The sequence below is a fragment of the Pinus tabuliformis genome, chromosome X, assembly GCF_031772625.1.
Source record: "Pinus tabuliformis cultivar Carrire ecotype Pingquan chromosome X, CPIR1, whole genome shotgun sequence".
Taxonomy (NCBI): domain Eukaryota; kingdom Viridiplantae; phylum Streptophyta; class Pinopsida; order Pinales; family Pinaceae; genus Pinus; species Pinus tabuliformis.
This window is the reverse complement of record NC_142308.1, coordinates 897620509-897645157: the sequence shown is the minus strand read 5'-3', so window position 1 is coordinate 897645157 and position 24649 is coordinate 897620509. Positions and strand designations below refer to the sequence as shown.

General features: G+C 33.6%; 1 protein-coding gene across 1 annotated transcript in view; it reads left to right on the top strand.

Annotated features, from left to right (window-relative positions):
• The window catches only part of LOC149142578 (uncharacterized), a 73266-nt gene extending 63755 nt beyond the window's left edge, over positions 1–9511 (top strand). The window contains exon 5 of the mRNA XM_089446860.1: positions 8605–9511. Coding sequence (XP_089302986.1) covers positions 8605–8859 — 255 coding nt within the window. The 3' untranslated portion in view covers positions 8860–9511. The remainder of the gene's footprint in view (positions 1–8604) is intronic.
• Positions 9512–24649: the final 15138 nt, after the last annotated feature.

Below are 24649 nucleotides of genomic sequence, written 5' to 3'. Positions count from 1 at the left end.
CCACAATCATTTTTAGGGTTAGGTAATCTAGCCCTAGCACCTATACAATGTAGTTCTCACCATATTTGTAACCACTCAAGTGTATGTGCTATTCATAGTTATTTGGGTACACAGATACCTGCTAAACACTTTTTGTCAATTTTTGATGTGATGTGAATGTGCTTCTAATTGTCTTCGGTCATCATATCACGTCACCTCAAATATTGATAAAATGTGTTTAGCAGGTATCTGTGTACCCAAATAACTAACACATATCTTCAACACGACATCCAAGCAGGCTTTACTGCCCTGTGATTTTGTAGGGTGCATGGAGCCTGTGTTCAAAACTATTAAGGTGACTCTTTAGTTGTGCATGGAAGACCGTATGTGGGCCAATGCGTGACTTTTTATTGAGATCAGTTGAATTTCACATGGTTCTTGGTTTCAAATCCACATAATTAAAAAAAAATTGCAGATTTGAGGTATTGTACAAGTCTATGTGATGTGTGTGGATCTGAACTCATTGAGCGCAAGCATGCGATTTGTCTGTAACCATTAGCATTTAGTTCTCTTTTAGAGAATGTTTCTTTTTAGGTGTGGCTCTCTTCAGCCCTAACAGTGATGAAGAAGAAAGTTGCAAGGTACAAATCTGTGAGCTACCGAGTGGGTCCAAGATGACTCCAATAAACATTTGTCATATTGTTGTCATTCTAATCTAGGATTGCTTGCATTAAAGCGTGTTGATGGTGCTGCTACGAATTTAATTCACAATTTCAACTTGGTCAAATAAGTTGTACCAGCCATCCAGTGGCACTAAGTTCATAGTATTAACAGTTGAAAGGTTCCTATATTATTATAGTTTAATTTCCAGAAATAATTTTGATCAGATTGCAATAGTAACTGTTTTTAACAAGCTCATCTTCTGTATCATGTGTTGTTTGGGTTGGCCTCACTTTGCTTGGTCTGAGCCTGCCTTTGACATTTGATGATGTCTATTGGTTTAATGTTTTTTTCCATTGAGATAGAGTTGTGCTCTCAGATGTTTTATTGAGCAAGCCCAGGATGACTTTTAAAGAAATTTTTTGACTTTGTTAGCTTCTTTTTGGTTGGTGTTACATCAAATCATGTTTTTTCTCACTTTCTTATGAAATTTAGAGCATACTTCTGTCGATCAACACTTAATATTAGGCAAATATCCAACGATTGTACTCCAACAACCCTGAAACAAAAAATATTTTGCACTCCCTTTTTTAGGTTGCACTTCCCTCTAACAAATTTTGGTGTAACTTGTGGCCTCTTTGTAACAATTTTGTTGCCCTCTATTGTGCCTTCAAGCTTGGGTTGTTCTCCACAAAATGCATAGCCAAGAAAATGCTAGCTTGTCTTGCTATGTGATTTCCAGTTTTATTTTAACATGGAACAATTTTAAGGGGGGAATATATATTTTACTAAAGTCGTTGACCAGGGGGGCCGGGGGGAAGGATACTTTTGGAACGTGATTTGTGGAGATTTCTCACCCTGTGCTCCCTACCCAGACATTTTGCACTTGTTGCCCAACATATGATGATTACAGAATACATATATTTTGTTTCATGATGGTTGACTTTGAAGAATGTGACTTTTTATTTATTTAAAATGTCGTAAAAAGACAGTTCTTCGTAGATTGCTACTGATAAACTTCGTAGTGAATTTGCTTTCTTGAAGGATATTCATGCCTATTAGAAGGATACCATTGCTCAACTTCGTAATGAAGTCACTTCTTTCCAGAATGCTAATATAGCGCTAAAGGAGTTAGTTGATTTATCGCAAATGATAAGTTTCGACTTCAAGATGAGATTAATTCTTTGTAGGGATTTAGTTGATTTATCGCAAATGATAAGTTTCGACTTCAAGATGAGATTAATTCTTTGTAGGGATTTGCTTCTTAGCTTAGTGAAGAAGTTGTCCCAATTCAAAGTGATAATATTCGATGTTTTGGTCCCGGGGGTGTAACTCAATTGGTGATCAAAGTAATGTGAGTCATGAGAAAACTGTGGGATCCAAAGGTTCAAATCCCCCCGGTTGTGAACTAGTTTACGGAGAGGAGTACAAGCCGTAGACACCAAAGGTTTATTGGTAGTTATGTGTCAGGTGGGCTGATGGGTTCCTTTGGAATACAAAAAAATAATTTAACTTTTAGACAAGTATCAAGACGTGAAGCAAGACTTTGATCTACTCTTTTGGTATGCTAGGATGTTACATTTACATGGTCAAATACATGATTCTTTCACCTTTCCCTTATTTATCCCTTGTCAATCATGGGGGGGATGTTGGTGTTATGGTGATTAAGCTTGACTTTGCGGTCTTTTAGTGGTCTTTAAAATCATGTATGACTCACCCTTAGTGGTTACTCTTGACATAATGGTCATTAATGTCATTTATTGTACACCATTAGTGGGTCATTAATTAGCTTACCATTGTTAGGCTTAGGGTTAGATAATCTAGCTTCAGAAACTATAAAATGTGGTTCTCACCATTATTATAATCACGCAAGTGCATATGCCATTCATGATTATCTAGGTAAAACGCTATCCACTAAGTACATGTGTCAATCTTTGATGTGATGTTTTTATTATCTTGGGTCATTGCCCAATCTTGAGTAACCATCAACTTCATAGTTTCATCCATGTGTAAAGTGTTCTATTATCTTTTATTACTTGCCCCGCTTGTTAGCTATTTCATGATATTGATTGGTACATGGGATTACTCATCTTTAGTCTTCTCTTTTTCAAACAAATTTATCAGACTTGGACTGAGATCATAATCAATTTGGCCCAATGATATGGAGTAATCACTCAAGTAACTATGTGATTCATGATCATTTAGGTATAGGGTTAACCCCAAATACATGTGTTGATCTTTGACGTGACGTGCTTCTAATTGTCTTGTATCTTCGAACAATATTTTCAACATGTTCTTTATTTGGTCTAGGTTACTCTTCATGCATCTCAAACTTGATTAACCATCAATTTCGTAGCTTCATCCATGTGCAAAGTGTCCTCTATGATCTTATTATTACTTGCCCCTTTTGTTAACTATTCCAGTGCACTCATTAGTACATGGGATTACTCCTGTCTAGCTTTCTAGCTTTCTCTTTCTCAAACTAAGTTACTGGACTAGGACTCAAACTGTAATTTTGTTGGCCCAAATTAAAGCTCAGTCTATGCTCGGATCAAACTTGGTCATTGACTTGGTAAACGACTCGACCAAATAAAGACAATACATAGAATTTTCAAATTTTAGGAAAAAATTGTAATTCATGTACATCAATGTAAATCCACATGATTAGACACCAAATATCTAGAATTTGTTGCGTGCAAGGGTGCAAATAGGTAAAACTTCAAGAAGGTGGTAAACTATAAGTTGTGGGATACATAAAATTAATGTTCCGAGACAAAATACTTAAGCCTTGAGTCACTAAATGGTCTTTATAGACCAAAAATCAGTGTACTATAATTAAATCTGAAGTCTGAGTCACCAGATCAATTTGGCCAAGTCCAAGAATTTGAAGTTAGCTTTCTTTTGTTGAATGTATTCAAGAAACGTTGTCCTTTGATCATGATGGTTTAAATCCGTTGACACCTTTCAATAGCCTATAACATTCCTAGAAATATGCCCTAAGTGACAACTCAGTTTATGTATCCTAAATTGTTATCCATATACAATAGTTTCTTGCGTTTTTCCCTATGGATATTCTATGCAAGGCTTCTTCCTCTTCAAACCATAGGTTCTCCTTCAATATTGTTGCAAATAGGTAGACAAAAAGTGCATATCAATTCCCTATTAAAATCTATCCCGACTCAATTTTGAATCAAGTCAAAGTCTGCTTGAACAAACAATGACTGCTTTAGATCCAATTGCTCACAATGAGAAGTGTGGGAGCCAAGACAGGGAGGAGGTGTGTTTATGAGGATGAGATTACGGTTTTTGCTTGGTGGGTTGGTCGGGGTGGCTAGTTCTTTTTCTTTTTTCTATTTCTTTGAACTGTATGCCTAGGAGGATACATGGACTGTAGCACAAATACTATGATTCCAATTGTTATGCTAGAAGTATTGTATATCAATAAAAATGTGCTAACAACATATCTTTCTATGTATATGTTGAAAAGCAAGAAAGCAAAACCAACAAAGTATTCTAACAATAATGGAATCCAAAATCTTAGCCAACAAAAAATCCTTGCCCTTCTATTAGATCAAAGTATTTATAGTATATACATGCCATGCACAAGATTCAGTTACATGAATTAATTACAATGAATGCAATTACAAAGGAGTGGTTATGAAGGTGGAAAGCCAAGGGTTTCCATGTTGTTTGCCAACTGGCTAATTTTGACTTTGCTAGAAAGATTTCCAAATACTCTCTGATGGATTCTATTGATTTCTTTGAGAGGCTTGGGTTCAGAAAAGAAAAAACAATGTCTGCTTTGGATTTTGAACTAATTTGCTTCCAATGGCATCTATACACGGTTCAAAAAAGGTGGGAGTTCGAGAAGTTAGTGTTTGGAAAGCCTGATTTTGGAAAATTGACTCGAGTTGTTCCCAAGTTTCCAAAAGGCTTTTTTTTGAACAACAAATACTTGAATTTGACAAGGCATACTTCTAAATAAGTGCCAAAGTTTTTTAATTCCCAAGACTTCAACCAACATGAGATGATCATTTTTAGTTTCACTAGGCTTGCAAGTAGCTGGCTTAGTCAACATTGCCAAAGCTTGGTCAAATCATCCTTTACTCCATTAAATGGCTAGTTTTGGTTTTACTCAACAGAGACAAAGGTTGGCTTGACTGTAGAAAATCCTTGTAGATTCAAATTACTTATGTTATTTGCTAAAACAAAAGACTTGAATCTACTCTGCTCATCAATGGAAATAGTTAAATGATAAAAAAATCACAACATAAACATGAGACAAGATTCAATCACATATGCTTAGAGATTTATCTAAGGGGAAAGCTTGTTGCTCAGAACCCCTTCTGTATTGCATTAGTTAGAAAATAGAGAAGAAATATGATGCTTGCTCAAGGTCCTCGCAACCTTTGCACTAGTATAATCTATCTCACTGCCTCACAAGCTGACTCTGGCCAGTACTTAACCAATTTTGATACCTGCTAAGCTCTTATTTCCTTGCACTTTTTCCTTGGGAATTAGCCCCCTATTAATGAGGGAAATTCCTAATTAGAATTGCGCAATTCTTGTAGGCCCTTCTCTAACTGCATGCACCACTTGTACAACTTGAAAAATTATACAATTGATAGTACACTGCCTTTGAAGTCCAATTTCAACTAGATAAATCAAACTTCATGCATGCATGAGTTAGTTATCACTGATTTATCAGTTAAGTGGTTGAACATTGAAGCTGCACCCCACTGCTAGACCTCCTACTAGTTCCTCCAACAGTTGGAACTAGTTTAACTGACATTAACTCAGTTTAACTGAATTAAATTATTACAACTCAAATTAAACTCAACCTAGGCTCCTAAAATTTAGGAACCACTCTACATGACTCAAGTTAGGCCCTCAACTCGAATTAACTGAGCCAACTAAGTGAAATTAACTTAGTTAACTCATTCTTGTTGTCTTGTGATGTGGAATTACAATTTTTTAATTTAATTCAAGGGAAAATTAAATCAGGATTTTCTTATTGCCATTTTCAACACTCCCTTTCAACAAGAAAGGGATTCACATCTACCCCGATCCAACACCTTTTGAATGTATTGTATGCAACACCTCTCACTATTGCTGTTGCTATTGCAACATCTGCAACTGAGAATAAAATAAAAAATAAATAGAAATTATCATTGAATCAATCTGCAACTGTCTATTGGGAAAACAATGCTGCTGCTAACTCTGCTACTAAGCCTCCTGCTCTGCTGTCAACACTACTTTGCACTCCTTAGTATTTGACTAACATTGATCCTCCTGCTACTAAATATTGTGGCCCCCTGTAGCTAAGTAATGATCCATGAGACAAAAACACCTCAATGGACCTTGCCCAAATTTCTGCAACTCTTGGGATTATTGCTTCACATCGCTCCACCTCACATCTAGAGGTATGGCTGCATGTGCTCCCTCTGCTCACTTAGCTCAAAATTCCCCCTACTGGAGGTCTCTGTTTGAGTGGATGTTTCCACTCTGTCTCCTCTCTATTTCTCCAATTGTGGCTACTTCACAACTTACTGAGGCTGCTTCTAAGGCTCTATTTTGAGAGGTAAATTATGTTCCTTCTCAACCACCAAGTCTCTAACCTTTACCTTGTTCCTCAAGGCTTTGCATGCATCTTCTACCTCAAGTGCATACATCAATTTGCTTCACCTGTCCCATGGCGATGTGTCTAAGGAAAACTTTTCCTTTGCTAAATATCACAATGTAGCCACGGTCTTCCAACACTGTGATGAAAACAAGATTCTTCTTTAGACCTGGAACAAACATCACATCCTTGAGTCTGAGAGGGGAGCCAGACTCCCTCTAAAAAGTAACTGTACCGATACCGGTCGTGCTATACCTCCTGTTGTCTCCAAACTCAATGTTCTGCTTGAGGTCTTTCTCCTCCAAGTCACTGAAGAGATCTCTATTCCCTGTCATATGGAACGAGGCACTGTTGTCGAGATACCACATGCTTCCCATTACAGTGCTTGCCATGCATGCAATGAGAGTAAAATCAAGCTTGAATTATGAAGCTAGAGCTTCACCTGCTGTTGCTACTGCAGGCTCCTTCTTGTTGCCTTCTTCTGTGGACATTTCGTGGCATAGTGCCCGAATTCATGACAGTGAAAGCACTTGATGTTGGACAAGTCTTTCTTCTTGCCCTCCTCGCCTTGGGACTTCTTTCCCTTGGCTTTCTTTCCTTTGCTGACTAATGCAAGGTCCTCTTCCTCTTCTTTGGATGAGGTCACATCTCGACTGTCCCGCCTTATTTCTTCTTGCACTAGATCGGACCATAACCACTCCCAACTCGATAGTTTGTCTCTACCATTCATGGAATCCTGATAACTGTGCCAGATCTTGGGAAGACCCAACAAAGCTAGAGCTACCAAATCTTCTTCAGGGACAGTCACACTGACCTTGCAACCTTTGCACTAGTTTTTTTATACTTATATATTTATCCTTTTTTGGTACAATACTCCTCTTGGTTGAGCTTGGCTTGGGTTTCCCTTGCCACTTCATCAAATATATGAGTGCATATCTTGTTTATACAATATGCACATTGCTAATATTGAGGGTTTTTAAGTTATAGTTCAGAATTCCATATGATATTCAGTAACCTACTTTGTAAGATTCATATTTACAATTCATTTTCTTTTAATTATCCTAATTTTCAATGTTGATTTTCAAATTTTGGCTTTGATGTCTTCTGTAATTGTTATATTGCATTTTTTCCAAAAAATAGTTTTGCCTTTATCTAACCCTTTCTGTTATAGTCTTATTTCTATTCAGCCAAGTGATAAAGCTTAATAAAATAATCCAAGTTTCCAACCAACACTATAAAATACGCAATCATTATACCATCCTTAGAGTACATAGATATTTATTCATTTTGTTCTCCATTGGTAACGTTAAGGGTAGTTTGCTTAATTTAGTATTTGCCAAAATGGGATGATTTTTTTAGGATATCATATGTTTTCTTTTAACATGCGATGAAATATTTTTACAAATTTTATGTATGTTTTAGCTGATGAAATATTTAGAATATGGTATGCGTTAGCTTTGATATATGATGGAATTTCTAGAATAGATTATGGTTTGCTCTAAGGGCATAGAATGGAGTTCATTATAAATGTAAATGGAGTAAGCTTCCTTCCACTTGAACATGGAAAACTGTTGTGTAGATGATTTTAACCCCATATCCATTAGTGTGGTTACTCTAATTATGAATTGCTCTTTTGGGGTGAGTGATTTATGAAGAATCTCAGACTCACAAAGGTTTACAAAGGTCTTGTTGATGCCCTTAATGGACCCCGGACTCAAGGTCTTAAGGTTCTCCAAGTTTAAGTCTAATAGATTGTATTTTACTATTCTTTGTGATTGAAAATTTTGATGCGATTGGTGTTGCTGAATGATTTCAATTTCCTTGATTGGTGTTGCTGGCCCAACTCGTTTATGTAAATAAAACTTGAATGCTCATGGCTAAATGGTTTTTTGAATCTTGCTTTAAGTTCAGTGAGATGACTAGTCAAGGTTTGATGATGTATGAATCATTTTAATTACTTATGGATTGACAAATATAATACATTCAAGACCCTGTTGCTCATAGAGACCTTATCGAAATGCCTTTGTTTACCGTGATGGCTTGATTATGGTGTTTTGTTTTGCCTGTTTAAGAATGATCAATGATTGCATGCTTGTAATGTGTATTCTGAACTGAATTCATGTCTAAAATAAAGCTTAAATTCAGACGAGTAATGGACTTGCTGCCCTCTGTTATTTGTGTTAGACTTATTTGCAACCAATAAATTTTGTTTTAATGCATTTTTTAGCAACTTTTACTGTGGTATTTCCATTGTTTGTGGAGAGGGAGAGAAGATTGCTTAGTGACAACATATCAGATTTTTCTTGATTATTGAAGCTCTTAACAGCGTTGTACTTCTCTCACAGGGAACAGCTGATGATGTTGTTGATTGGTCCCATGGAAAAAGATTATGGGAGCTAAGCAAAGAAAAATATGAGCCTCTATGGATTAAAGGGGGTGGCCACTGCAATTTGGAGCTCTATCCCGAGTATATCCAACATATGCGCAGATTTATCAAAGCGATGGAAAATCTAGAGGTAGCAAACAACACAGAAAACGGTGAGCTAAGGTGCCAACAAACAAAATGTACCAAGTGCTTGAAGTTCAGATGGAACATGTAATTTGCTCAATTCTTGATGTTGAATTGTGTTTCCTTTTTCGACGATGACAAAGAAAGGGCGGTGAAGGCTATCTCTTCCAGCCTCCTCATGGGGACGGTATTGTAACTTCTACACAGAATTTTTTTGTGCACAAATTGAACGACACCATTGAAACATTAGCTGTCTTGCTCATCTCTACAAGCCTCTCACTAGGCTTGCATTATTGATGGTCGGTAGTTTGTAAGTTTTACAGTTTCTCATTCAAGGGATAATAGTATGATGACTGAGATGTCTTCTATTGTGGAATTGTGGGGTGAACAATGCACCCCCACACCACTGATTTTACATATTAGAGTTTTGAAGTACGGGCAAATTTTCTCACTCAATTGTCCTGTAAGGTATGTTGACAAATTTTCTCACTCGGGTGTCCTGTAAGGGTATGTTCAAGCAATTCGTAGAACTCTTTGAGCAAAAATGGCTGAATGAACTAGTTCTTTCAAAATGCATCATGATTATGTATATTACAAGGTGGTGTCATGCATTTGTGCTTACCTTCTGTAATCATGAGACAGCCTGGTATGACTTCCTTATTGAACATCAGATTGTAAAACTAACTTGGAGTCTTGTCAGTTGTACTGCATTTTCCATGTGGTAAAAGATAAAATTTTGTTAATACTCGTCTAGTTAAATATTGATTGTCTACCAGAAATGACATTCGTGTACTTGATACATGCATAGATCTCCTATCGAGGCAGGAAGCTCATTTCTTTTTTATTAATTAATGATGATGAATACGGGTAAAATCCTGGAGAAATCAGTTTGAGATGGTGATACTAATTGCGATACAGATGACCATTATATCAAAGTGATTTTTGATGAATTCTGTACGTGATGAAAATGATATGCCTTGCAATTGAAGAAAGATTATATGAATAACAACACAAACATTATTTAATTGGGGAAATTTTCCAGAGAAAATGTAAGATATAAAATCATACCATTTTTCTCAAGATTGAGAACTTCTCATTGTCTTTTGCTTTCCTTAACCGTTGCTGTCATTCATGCCACTGCTTGTATTCGTTGCGTTCCCGTTCAAATAGCGCAGCTCGGTGACAACACCGCGCTAATATGTGAAGCGAGGAGTTAGAATAACTGGAGGGAGAAAAATATAACAATGTAAACCGAGAAGTTTTTAGGATTCTATAAATATATAAATATAACCAGTTTAGTTATATAAATTAAATAAATTAAATGTTGACACTATAAAAATCAATTCATATCAAAACACTAATTTTATTATACATTTTATATTTCCTAGATTAAAAAAAATAGCACCCCAATAATTTCTTTGATTAAAAAAAATTACACCCCAATAATTTCTTAGATTAAAAAAAATTACACCCCAATAATTTCTTAGATTAAAAAAGATTATACCCCAATAATTTCTTAGATTAAAAAAATTTGCACCCCAATAATTTATAGTTATATAAATTAAATGTTAACAGTATAAAAATCAATTCATATCAAAACACTAATTTTATTATACATTTTATATTTCCTAGATTAAGAAAAATAACACCCTAATAATTTCTTAGATTAAAAAAAATTACACCCCAATAATTTTTTAGATAAAAAAATTGCACCCCAAAAATTTGTGATAATTTGTGAAAAGAAAAGTTAAAAATTTAAAATAACCAAATGAAAAAAAAACTAAGAATTTTGGAAACAATTTTAGAAGTTAAATGATATTTATTTTATCACTATTACATAATGGTATTTATTTTATCACTATTACATAAATATATTTATATAAATATATTAAATTAATAGTACTGTAGATAAGAGTTCAAAATAAGATAAGTATTAAAACACTTCATTATATATTTCACATTTCTTAATAAAAATAATAATAATTGATTAAATATTTTTATTTTAAATTATTATTACTATTATTAAAAGAATTAATATAATAGTTATACATACATTTTAAAAAACATATAACAATATTGATATTCACTTTATTTTATTATTGAAATTCTTAATTTGTAATTAGTTCTTTTTATAATACCATAGATCAATATTATAGCTTATCAATACCACATGCTTAATATTATGTGCTTTATGACATTTTGTTTAATTAATTAGTATGATATAAATTAAGAAAAAAATACATAATTAACTTCGAGATGAATTTTAACCTTTAATTTTTAAATATCTCAATAAATTGTTATCATCTATCTAATAATTATTATCATTTTATATATGTTAAATCACAATCATCCACTTAATAATATTGATAATTAAATTAAAATTTTAAAAATTTATTTTAAAATAAACACACTCATCAACATAAATATTGAAATCAATAATAAAATAATTTTAGAATTAATTCCATTCACTATAACTATTAAATATTATACTATTTTTAATATAAATAAAATTAATTAAAAAAAAAAAATTATAATATTTTTAATATAAATAAAATTAATTAAAATAAAAATAAAAAATATATATATTTTTTTATATAACAAATATTATCAAATTATATATATAATTAATTTATTAATTTTAATTTTTTTATTATTATTCTTTTTATACCTTGCTATTTTAAAAATGTAAAATGAGTGATATCAAAAATCATCCAGAAACAAATTAACATTAAATTTAAGATTATTCAAGCGGATAAATTATTATTATCTTTTCTATACCATTGATATTTAAAATATGTAAAATGAAAAATACCAAAATTATTGGGGAAACAAATTAACGTTAAATTATTGGGGAAACAAAACGTGTCTCCTAATATTTCCCATTTATGAGAAACTTTATCATTCAAGATTTTTTAAAAATAAAATTATCTTCCAAACCTATATCGGTTATGAAAACTATGATTATTAAATAATAAATAATAATTAACATATTTAAATTGTGTATTTATATTTAAATTTAATAAAAATAAAGGTTATATAATAGTTAGTACTTATGATTTAGTTTAAATATAATTTAATTAAATAAAAAAATAATAAAAACAAAAATTTCATCGTAAAAATAAAAAAAATTAATATATTATTGAATGTTATCACCAAAAATTAAGAAATAATAATATTGTTAATATTAATACATATATGTTTATTTTTTATTTTTATTAATATATATAATTGTTTATAGTTAAATTTATTAAAATATATTTTCAATATAATGATGATAATGATGATGATGGTGGTTAACGTCCACTGAGACCAAACATTGTTCTATCGGACCTAAATGATTCATGAAAATAGAAATAATATCAAAAATAAAAAAGTTTAATAAAAAAGAAATAAAACTAAAAACAAAAAAATAATGACTAATAGAAATGAAAGTTAAGTCCATAATAAGATTTCAACCAATCACTTTACATATAAATAAATTTAAATAATAATAAAAATAATAAAAATTGAATTTTAATGTTATACTATGGATAAGCGTCATAAATTTTTGGTCAAAGACAAACTAAGACAAACTAATACCCAGTGAAAGGCAACACTGAACCTTTGTAATAATGAATTAATTTTTTTTATTATAATGATAATTATATTAAAATTAATATGATATATTTAATTTTAAAAAGATAAGAGATTAATTATAATTATTTATTTTTGTATTGCAGAAAATTAAAAAAAATATTTCAAAATCTCCATAATTTTATTAAGTTAAAAATTTGACAATTATAATTATTATAGATCCATTTTAATTCCAGATTTATAAGTGTGAAAAAGGATTGAATCTCTTCAAGGCAACCCCATTTAGAGTGCAAAATTAGAAAAAAAAGTTTGCACCTTAAAAGATTTGAATCTTCTAGAGGTTTAATAGATTGAGGGTCAAGATGAAACTTAATAGATTAAAATTGGGTGCATAAATTGATTTAGTGCCACTAGAATCTCCTTGAGCTTGTATAGACAACACAACTTAAACTTGCAATTCCAAGATTGGGTGCCACTATTACACTAAAACATGTCTCCTAAGACTTGAACCAACTTAGTTGGGGAAACAAATTGTATAGAAGCTAAGATCTTTGACTTATATAAAAAAATTAATTAATAAATCATATTATTATAATTAATATTATTCATTTCAATATATATATATATATATATATATGTGTGTGTGTGTGTGTGTTAGATATTATATATATATATATATATATATATATATATATATATATATATATATATATATATATATATATATAAATAAAATGAACAATAATGTAGAAAAACTATAATGATAAAAAATAGATATTCTACCCCTGATTGGGGTGAGTGTTGGTGAACTGGCAATGGTGGGATTCGTGCCATGGTATTGTAAATCATAATGGAGGGTGGCCATATGGTGACCCTCATTTACCCCAGTGCATGCACAAGGTGGCGAGGAATAAGAATGGAATTGAGATATGGCGTAGGTTTCGAATAGAAGGAACGCCTCCCAGGTATGGTTCAAAGAATCCAGTCGGGTTTGGTGTAGCTGAAAGCCACCTCTCTGAAATCTCAAGGACGTTCGCGAACGGTTTGCTCTAGTCCGGCTACGCTCCTCGGTTTGCAAGCGATGGTTGCGGGTATGTTCTTTTCGTTCATCCTAAACACTCCCTTATCATTGTGTTCAACTGCTTCTTAATTATTCAAATAGTTGTTTCTAAGATGGAGATACGAGATAGTCATGAAGACTACCTGGAAATTTGGGGGGTAAGTATGTATTGTTTTGGCAATTTGATGGTCTAGCTCTATAGTTTGTCTGTTTCTTATGGCATTATGCTGTTGTTAATGTCTATGCATACTCAAAATGTACATGAGGTTTTGGTCTGCGTTTCTCATGGAAAGGTTTTTCCTCAAGTTGTTCTCTCTGTATTAAACAATATGCCTAGACTATCATGGGGCAATTTGAAGAGGAATTCCCTCGGTTTGATCATAACCCCTGTCTCAAGGAGACTCTGTGAACAAAGGGTGACTGTTGGTGGCTTGCTACGTCGAGATCAGGTCAACTTAGTGAGAAAAACTTGGTTGCATGGGTTTTTTTGCTTATTACCCTTTTATATTATGTTATCTTACTGTTACAGGGTTGCTCTCCTCCCTATTTCATAAGCCTACCACGCCAAGTCGTCTCTTTGCGAGCTGGTCTCTAGTTCAGATGGAATCCTGGGTGACAGTGTTGGTGATACTTAGGTATCGGGTTCAAGGGCACTTGTGTGGATTGTTGTTTAGTACCATGGCATGAACCTCCTCACACAGTGGGAACACAGGCCGGGGGGCCAAGGCTGGAGATGGAACAATGGAGCAAGACAACAGGGTCGACAGTCCCAACCACGACATACTAGGGGTAGAGGGCATCACAATATTTCAGGCTTGATCCAAGAGGTCGCTTAGGCTTAACAGGGCAACATTCCTCCACAGGTCTGACAATTGATCTCTGGGTGGGAGTCAAACTTAAAACAACAAGTAGAGAATATTGATTTAGACATGGATGATTAGCAGACCCTAGTCAAGGACCCATGCCATTCTAAAGGTCGGTATACCCAGTTTCAATAGATAATATATTTATATTGGATAATGAAAAATATTGTGGCAAAAGCAATGATGGCTTCCTATGACGGCTCATCTAAGGCTGAAATAGACTTGCAAGAAATACATAGGGAATTTCTACCCATCCAACATCAGATCCAACAACAAAATGCTCGCCTCATTCACATATAGAAGTATATCCCCTACCTCCCTCAGATCGAATTGCTGGGATCGAGTGCTAAAGATCCGACGCCCATAGACTCATTTGATGAGTAATTTGATAATCAACATGGTTATTTTTTTAATTTTGAGATGTTAATGTGATGGCTTTACAAATTTTGATGTTTAGTTACATAGCTAATAGGAAAAATAAAGACAATCAAACGTATATAGTGATGCTAGATAGTCTCAGACTTTTTATGTGTTGGACAACTTATAATGCAGTTAGATGGCTAACAAACCTGGTTTCCCAATGGGCTAGTTGAGGTCATTTGATCCTGATGGACATGGATGTAAAACTCACCTATTGTTTTTTATGAAAATGGAATAGAAATGTACTGCCAAGCTTATAAAAACAGAAAGAAAGAAAGATATTTTAATAAAATTATAATTATAAAAACTAAAATTATGTTTGCCATAGCATGTTATGAAAGATGACGTGGATAAAAAACATGTCACCTTTACATTTGATAATGCATTTGATTGATTGACTATGTAACTTAAAGATGAAAGAGATTTGATAATAAGTAATTATTGTAAAAGTATTTTATTAATAAATTTGGAAAAGAAAACTAAATAGTGTTGTGATTTAAAATTAAAGTATGTCTAAAATGTCTTACAAAAATAATTTTGAATGATAAAATTTAAAATGATATTCACATTGCATGATGGTTTCATCTCTGTTTTTGACTTTTGATATATGAAGAAGCTACCTACTTTATTTTCTATTTTAAGTTATTTAGAGTATAAGAAGTATACGGATACTGTGACATATTTAGCATTGATTGACAAGCTTAATTTTTTTTTTTTGGCATATCATGCAGTTAGGTGGCCAACAGATCTGGTTTCCCTATGGGAATGTAGAGGCAACATAACCATCTGATTTTTGGTTGCAACTTGCATTTTTTTGAAAGAAAATGAATGAAAAGGTCTTACCAAGCTTACAAAAAAATAAATTGATATTCATATTGTTTAACAAATTCATACAAAAATCAATAGTAATAATCCCCATTTCCTAATCCTATATTAGCTATATACCAAATGTTTCTATTAATTAATATTAATTTAAAATGTTAAAGAAATTAAGGTTATATCATTTAAAGGGTCATGATAAAGAAATGATCACCTATCCTAATATTTGGTTTAGTTTTCTAATATGTTTGTTTTCATTCATTATTTATAGATACTTATTTTCTTAATTCACTTTATATTTCCATAATCCACTTTGTATGTATCACAATTTTATAATTGGTATGTGTTATAATCTTATAATTGTAAGAGGATGCCAATTTTTCATATTTCAAACTTTTTTACATAATCATATTGAAAACTATGATATCCTACTTTGTGTATAAAGCATGAAGGACAAAACATAAAGGGGAATTTTGGGGATTAGATTATGGACATCAATTATTTATTGTGTTAATATATGCATTCTAGAAGCCAATATAAGGTAGATGTGTAACGTGAGTAACATGATGTCACCATAGATTAGCCCATATAATATCGAAAAAGAAATCAACAACAATATGAAAAAGATACATGAGATTATGCATAACCGTTTTGAGAAGGATGGAGAGGGCAAGTGGCTAGGATTTCTTAGTTGCTATGCTCCTCGGGTCTATGGGTCTCTTTATGTGTCCATTCATTCTAATACTTTTGCTTTCCTATCAATGTATATTTGTTGTTGATATCTGGAGCTTCTCTTGCTACATTTTCAATGAACAAAGTTTGTAGTTAACTTGTGGCCCATTGGAGGCCAACTTGGGCATTTCTTTGCTGGAAATATGACAATTTTAGGGCTTTGTTGTTTCTTGGGGCTTCTCTAGTGGTGGGCGATGTTAAGTTTGAGCATAGCCATGGATTTTGTGCTAGTTGGTTTAGCTTTAGTGGTGTTTTGGGTTTGTGTGGGTTTCCTTTTATCTTTCTCCTTCCTTGATGTCATCATGCAATTTCAAGTAGTCTTTGGTTGTTTTAGTGTTAGTATACGAGGTTAATCTAATGTAATAAAGTCATGTTCATATAAGTGACTTATAATAGGATAGTTAGGGTTGGCATGTGTTATGAGGGGGGATAGGGGTTCATCTTGGACCCTAGTGGGACAATGGAAACCTACTTTGCTCAGGGACTTTGTATTATATCCAATAATATAACCAAAGCATACATGTTATGGAAAGAGCCCAAATAACAAAAGGCATTGGTGTGTAATTGTTCGTTGTGATAGGAGACTCCAAGGTTACTATCATAAACTACTTAGTTTATCATTTAGAGTTGTGAGGCAACCCCTTAGTGTTAATTCTTGAATGAAGCAGTAAGAGGCAAGCTCCTTTACTAACATAAAATGCTATCATGTCCCGTGAGAGAATAATTGTGAAGAAAATAAGTGGGAAAATTTTGGATCAACTCTAAGAGAATGGGAGTTAATGGCTAATGGCATATTAAATCAACAAACCATACTCTAATAAATGCTTAGTACAAAGACACATTTAGACCTATTAAATAGTTACATGACAAGTTATAATGGGCACTTACACTATCAAATGGTTCACAGTTTTGGTATTTTTAACAAGCATTTGAACGGTGGCAAGAAGAAATGAGAGTCCCTCATGTGCATGCTCCATGCCTTGAATTTGCATGGTTATCTCTATAGGTTCCTTATGTCTCCAACTCGCTATGAAATAATGACATTTCCATTAGAAAGGTGTAGGGGACATGACAATCTTTCTTGCCAAGTAAAAAATTTCCCCACCCTTTGGTTGTTATTTGGGATTTTGTTGTTTGATTGGAAGCTATAACAAGAATCTCCTTCTTGGTGATTTATTAGTAACAAGGCAATAAGTGGTTTTAAGTTGACATTGGTTTTAGATTCAAATTTCCCTTTCAATTCATGCCTCTTGTGATTCTACAATACATTAATCTGAGCGGATGAAAGTTTTTCTAGTTTTTAAATTTGGGATAGAGGAATATACTTAAAAAGTAGGAGATGTGGTGTGAGAAAGGTAGTGCATACAATGTAAATCATTCTACACTAACAATAATTATTGGTTATAGTGAGTAATAGATGGGATTTCAAGAATTGAAAAATATTTGTAGAGTTCTCAGGAGCCAATATGAACACATTCATTGAAATGGGTCTTCATTTTTCATTGTTACTTAAAAAATTCATGAAGTATAACATCAAATTACAACCAAGGTAGCATAAATTATGGGCTTTTTAGTGAAAATGAAGTAATAGTTGGTAGTCTTGGAAGCAAAATGCATCTTCAAAATTTGGCACTCAATTTGAGTAGGGGTGACCATTCCATGTTCTCAAACCAAAAAATTTCAATTCAAACGTATTTAGAAACTTAATGAGAATTGTGACCTCAAAATAAGAACTCTGAAAAAACTCATATTTTTGGGTAAAAAACACCAAAATAAACCACAAAATAAAAAACGTGGTGCTACCGGTAGAACCCTTTTTTAGGGGTGGTGAAAATTGCAACTTGTTTGGATTCATGACCTTGACAACCAATACCATTATGGACAAGACCTTAAAATCGATCCTTAATTCAAAAAGTCATGCTACAAGTAGCATCAATTCTATTTTTGGGGTTAAAATTGTGACTTGATTGAAATCATGGCCTTGATGTATGATATCATTGCGAATAAATAATTTAAAAATGACTCCTAAATTTAAAAGTGATGTTGGTCAAAAATTTATTTATTAATCAAATAATTTTTCAATAAATTTCATTAAAAATAAATAAACTAGAAAACAACCCAAAAATGAAAACATAACCCATTTTTCATAATAAAAAACACATAATGAAATATCCATGAGAGAATTGTTTGGAGAGAGTAGTAGCTATGCTAAAAAAAACTACCCACACCTTTGTCATGCCCCTATGTTCTAATGGATTCAGGCTTTGGAGGGCCTATGCCTCCACCGTCTGTGCCTTCAATCCTTTGGTTACAAGTGGCTCTTGCATTTAGTGAGCCAAGCCTACTTGTTTTCTAAATTGATTGATGAAATCCCTAAGATTGCAATGCTTTCCAATTAGCCTTGGGAAAGGTTCCTATGAGTAGAAAATCATAGTTTAATAGTAAAATTTACAAGAATTTGGCCCTCCCATGGGTTTCTAAGTCTCTAGATAAAAAAGGATTGGAAATCCCTCATCAAGGGACAAATTTCTATTTCCTTTTGTAGACAAGGATTTTTTACTTTCTTGTTTGAATATAAGGTTGATTAAGATCTTATTTTGTGAAGTGGTCTATACTTCATGGGGGATTAAGGCATCTATTTGGATCAATGGAGCCCAAATTTTAATCCAAATAATGATGTCCCCTCTATAGTCCCTATTTTTGTTCCCCTTCATTTTTGGAACAAAGAGACATTTTGAAATATCGACACTGCTTTGGGATGCTATATCGATTGTGCCGAGTCACGAGAAGGGATGTTAGTTTGTGCTTGAATTTATGTAGAGGTATATATGAACAAGGGGACTCTACTTGCATCAATAAATCTAACCTTGGACAACTGGAACTTTATTCAATAAGTTGATTATGATTAACTTCATTTTAAGTGCAAATCATGTCATGAGTATGGGCACTTTTTTAGGAATTGTAAGAAATCGAAATAAGTGTAAAAGCAGGCTAAAAATGGAGATTAATGGAAGTATCCAAAGCACAAAATGGGTCCTCCTTTTCAAAATGTAGTAACCAAAAATTTGGAAGCCAATGGATTTGGTCCAATGCTCATTCCTCCCATAAAAAAGCCTAGCTACAATTGCATGGAGGGTTCAAACCTCTTCCAACAAAAATAAAGGATCTAATATTCAAGGAAATAAATTTGAAGTGTTGTAACAATTAGATGAAAAGGGAAAATTTGATGTGTAACAAACCCAAGAGAACCCTCTTGAGGATCCTTCACTCACCAGCATGGAAGGTCGAAATGTAGACTTGCTACAACTTGAAGATGTCTGAATGGTGGAAAAGATTGATGAAGAATCAAATTTGGATGATTATGAGGTCTTTATCTCACCCAAAATTTTGTGAAATCACCAAGAGATCATGTCCTTTGGGTTTTCAAATGAAAAATATGAAGGAGAAAAAGAAAAGGATCAAGAAAAAGCTCATAGAAGGGCAGTAAGAAATACTGATAGGGATGTGAGGAATGAATAGATTGATAATGATGAAAAAATGGGCACTCAATGATCCATTGAGGTCGTTTTCAGAAAGTCCTAAGAATAACATGGAAAGGATGTGCTCTGAGCACTATGCAATGGGGATCCAAATCAATTAATAAATGATGAAAATTCTCTCCTAGAATTACAAAGTATTAGAATAAGAAAGAAGAATGTTTGAAGTTAAAATTATAATAAAAAAAGAAAATCCCCTAATCGTTATCCTCCAATAGATGAAATTGGGGGATCAAGATCTAAAAGTGTGTGAATTTGTGGTGAAGAAAAATCATTCAACTCTCATGACACCTCAGGAGGTTTATGTATTGTGTGGTCCTCTTCAGTTTTCAACATCTTCCTCATCAAAGCTATATTCATTGGATCACTATGCTCCACATTTCGGAGCAACATGTATGTTATATTATAAATTTCTATATGCTAGTTATTTATTAGGACAAACTTTGTTGGTCAACCCTTCTTTCTTTAGGGGGCTCATTGTATTTTTGGTGGAGACTTCAGTGCCACTCTATATCATTGGGAAAAAAAGGAGCACCCCCCATCAAAGATCCATTTTAGGATAATTTGAAAGATCTTATTTCCAACTTGGATTTTCTTGACATCAACTTGGTTTCTAGTAAATGTAATGGGAGTAATAAGCGAGTGGATCCTAGGAATATTGTAGCCAAGTCAAACAAATTCTTAGTAGTCAACTCCTTCTTAGCTCAACATTTTCTCATCTCATCTCAGATCTTGCCCCGGAATGGATCAGATCATCATCCAATCTTGCCAGATATTCACCCTGAAGTGGTTTATGGCCTATTACCTTTATTCTTTAATCCACAATGGTTGCAAAATTACGGCTTTATGGAAGTAGTGTATCAAGCATAGGGGAAATGGGTCTTTTGATCCCCAAATTTTTTTGGGAGAAAAAAAGAGAGAGTTAAAGATGGCATTAGAGAAATGGGCCAAAGAAAATCAACATGATGTGAAACAATCCATTATTTAACACAAAAACCATTTGGAGGCAATACAAAAGAAGATGGAACAAAAGAAATTTTTAACATAGATTATAAAGGAAGAAAAACAAGAATTTGATCTATAGGCTTTGTGAGAGGAAGAGGAAGTATGGAGGATAAAGTCACGTAGCTTGTGGCTCTAGGTGGCACCAAGTTTTTCATATCTAAGCCAAAATGTGGCCATGGGAAAATAACATCAAACTATATTAGATAATGGGGAAACCATTTCAAAATTATCTCAAATCAAAGATAAGGCACTCCAACATTTCAATGATCTTTACAAAGACCCGAGTAATTATGATGACAAAGAAACACAATACATGTTGAAGAACATCCCTCATTTGGTAACTTTGGAATATAATGATTCTATTCTTCACCCCATCTTAAAGGATGAAATTTGGAAGGTGTTAAATTCCTTCAATCGAGACAAAGCCTTGGTTTGGATGGTTTTTTGGAACATTTCTATCAACAATGCTAGGATGTCATCAAATTTTATTTATGCAAAATGATTAGTTACACTTTTAAACACAATAATACTGGTGGTGGGACTAATTCCTATGTTTTAGCATTAGTGCCAAAAGAAGTGAATCCTTCTTCCTTGGCTAGATTCAGACCAATCTCTCTCTATAATATGTCTTACAAATTGTTATCCAAAATTATTTCCCTTAGAATAAAAATATTGCTCCCTAAATTAATTCATGAAAACAAAGGTGGGTTGGTGAGTTAGAGGTAGATTGCAGATAACATCATTCTTGTCCAAGAATCGATTCACTCTAGTAAAGAAAGAGGGGAGAGATGAATACTCATTGAATTAGACATGGAAAATTCCTTTGACAAAGTCTACCACATGTTTTTATTTGAGGTGATGAGAAATTATGAGTTTGAGGAAAATTGATTCATTGGATCTCCTCTTGTATCTCCAACCCATGGATTTCTCCATTGGTTAATGGGAGATCAACTAGGTTCTTCAAATATTCTATATATTTAAGACATGGCTTCCTGTTATCTCCCATTCTTTACATTTTAAAGGAAAATTATCTTAGTAGAAGATTAAAATTTTAATGAAGAAGATACTTGCTTCGAGGAATAAGATTTGTGAGAGGAACCAAATATAAAAATAACTTGCAATTTGATGATGATACTCTGCTCTTGGGAGGTTCTAGTTAAATTATTGCAGTGATATTCCAAATTGTACTAGAAATAATTTTTTAGGCCTCTTGACTAGTTATAAATAAAGAAAATGCCATATTTACACTTGGAATGCCAAAAAAATAATTCAGGGATAATTGATGAGTACTTTGGGATTTTCTTCTACAAAATTCTAGAAGGAATTTAAATAGTTGGGAATTCCAATCAACTATATAAATTTAAATTGAAATTTGACCAATGGGGTGTGCATTGGCTGAACCTAGCTAGTAGAGTCATCCTTATAAAAGTTGTCTTATCTTCTCTTCCTATATAACAATTCTCATAATTACTAGCTCCTTCATGGATTCATGCGTAGATGGAAAAATAAATTCGAAATTTTTGTGGCAAGGATGAAAAGGTAACTAAAAAATTGCATCTAGTCAAGTGGGCTATTATTTGCACCCTAGAAATTCATGGTAGATTGGGAATAAGATATCCATCTTTAATGAATCTTTCCATTGGTGCGCATTTGGTGTGGCATTTGATCTCTCAATAAGATGATTGGTGGAAAAATTTAATTAGGCTCAAATACATCATAGGAGAATGACTAAGTTGCTTGGATTTCCCAACTTGTGTGAGTGGTGGTTCTCCTATATTGAAGCTATTGAAAACAACTTCTTCCCTCATTAAGGAACATCTTACTTAGATCCCATGTAATGGCAGGCATATTGATCTTTGGACCTGTGTAACCATGGGATTCCCTCCTTTGGATAACACCGAGTCTCTTCTCTCTCTTTAGGACTAGCTAGCAACCCATGACAAACACTCTCTTGAGGACATATCTATATGGACAAGTGATGGTTGTTGGCTTGGTTGGGGCTTTTAGATCATGTCGCCTAGATTTTTTTAGTTGTGATGAAGTTCCGTTATCAACTCCACTAAAACATCTGCTAACACAAATGAATGTTGTAGTGGAGGTTTTTTTGACAATTTTGCCAATTTTATAACACTAAAAACCTTTGTTATAACCTTCGCTAGAAGGTGTTTTACTTTTTATGGATGGCTACTCACCTTCCTGAACTATGTTAAAATGAGGCTCAAACATGCATTTTTATCATGAATAAACAATGAGAAACCATAAACATCTAAAGCCCTAACCCAAGGAGATGAAGCACCAAAGGCTTATGGGCCCCAATGGGGTAAGTTGGAATGTCAACTTCCTAGGGTCATAACTTTGGCATACAATCTCAGTTTTTCCCACACGATATCCCATTAGAAAGGTATATCCGAAGATAATTTTTTTTGACTGCGAACACAAACACGCTAGTTTGCCTGTTTCACCAAAAATTGTCATTTAGGGCCCCAAAACAACTTCAGAAGTTTAGGACCTGAAAATTGAAAAAATAGGAAAATCATGTTGTGAGCTAGAGGAATAGTTGGATGGCCACCAATATCCACCTAGATTAGTCCTCCCCTCTTAAGAAGCAATGGTGTCCATTTCATTAAGTGTCTACATGAGATGAGGAAACTTATGCTTAACTTGGTCCCTGTTGAGCCACCTGCCTTGGTGCAGGAGCTAGATTGCTTTGACAACCCTATATAGTCGGATCATCTTTTGGTGTGTGTTCTCAATCTATGCGTCCATGATATGATTTGTTTTGTATTTTTCAATGAAGTATGGGTTGAGCTTTGTTGGTATCATCTGCTCTCCAATTTATGATGTGTCCAACAATGGTGGAAAGTATGGTTGAAGGCGGTTCACATTGAACAATGGGTGAAGGCTAAGGAATGGGGGGATACTGAGCTCAAAGGTGTTATCACCCACAAACTTGATGATAGTGTAAGTTCCTGTTGATGGGCTGGAATTTATCACCACAGTCAAGGGGATCTCTCCGGTGTAGGTTCCCAACGAGAGCCTGCACCGAGTGTGTTGGAGATCCCTTCCGGTATGTAGGCTTGGCTGCCGTTCAGTTTTGTGGAGCTAGCTTTGGACGGAGGTGTGATATAAAATTAGTAGAATGTATGAGCTTTAAGAAACACAAGAGAATAATTGACAAATATCCTGTACCATATATATACCATGAATAGCAAAAGATAAACCACACAGTCTCACATAAAGTTACTGTTAGCAGGACTTTAGATAAGACTTGTGCAAACTAAATAAATATTGCTTAACGATTGCAAAATCAGTTTACAATAATCAACCATTTATCAGCGTACATAACCGTGCAGTCAAAAGAAAGATTATACTAATACCTAAAGAAATAGTTCATTGGCATGTGTATAGAGTGAGTAAACCAAATACCATTCATACGTAGCAAAACCAGATTTGGGGTACGAAACAACATGTGGAGAGACCACACATCAAAAAGCTTTCGGGAACATTTGATTCGTCAAGTGAAGAAATACTCATGGCACCAACACATAGATATTTGAAGCATTCAATAGTGAAAACGTACAATTAACTCTTGTGTTGACTAGAAGAACCACAATTCTCTTAAGCAATATGTCTATAACTCTTTAAAACGTCCTCAACAAAAAGCCTTACAAATGAGACATGAGGTTACATTTATAGGATGGAGAGGCCTTTGGTCTACTCTTGACTCTTGGAATTCCTAGTGACATTTCACCAACCAAATGACTCTTGGCATTCTATGTGACCTTTCATGTTCATAGAGTATTCCGTGCTATCATCGTATACAAAAGAGAAATGACTATTATCCTAGTTGAACAAGCTGCAGATGGTGAGTTC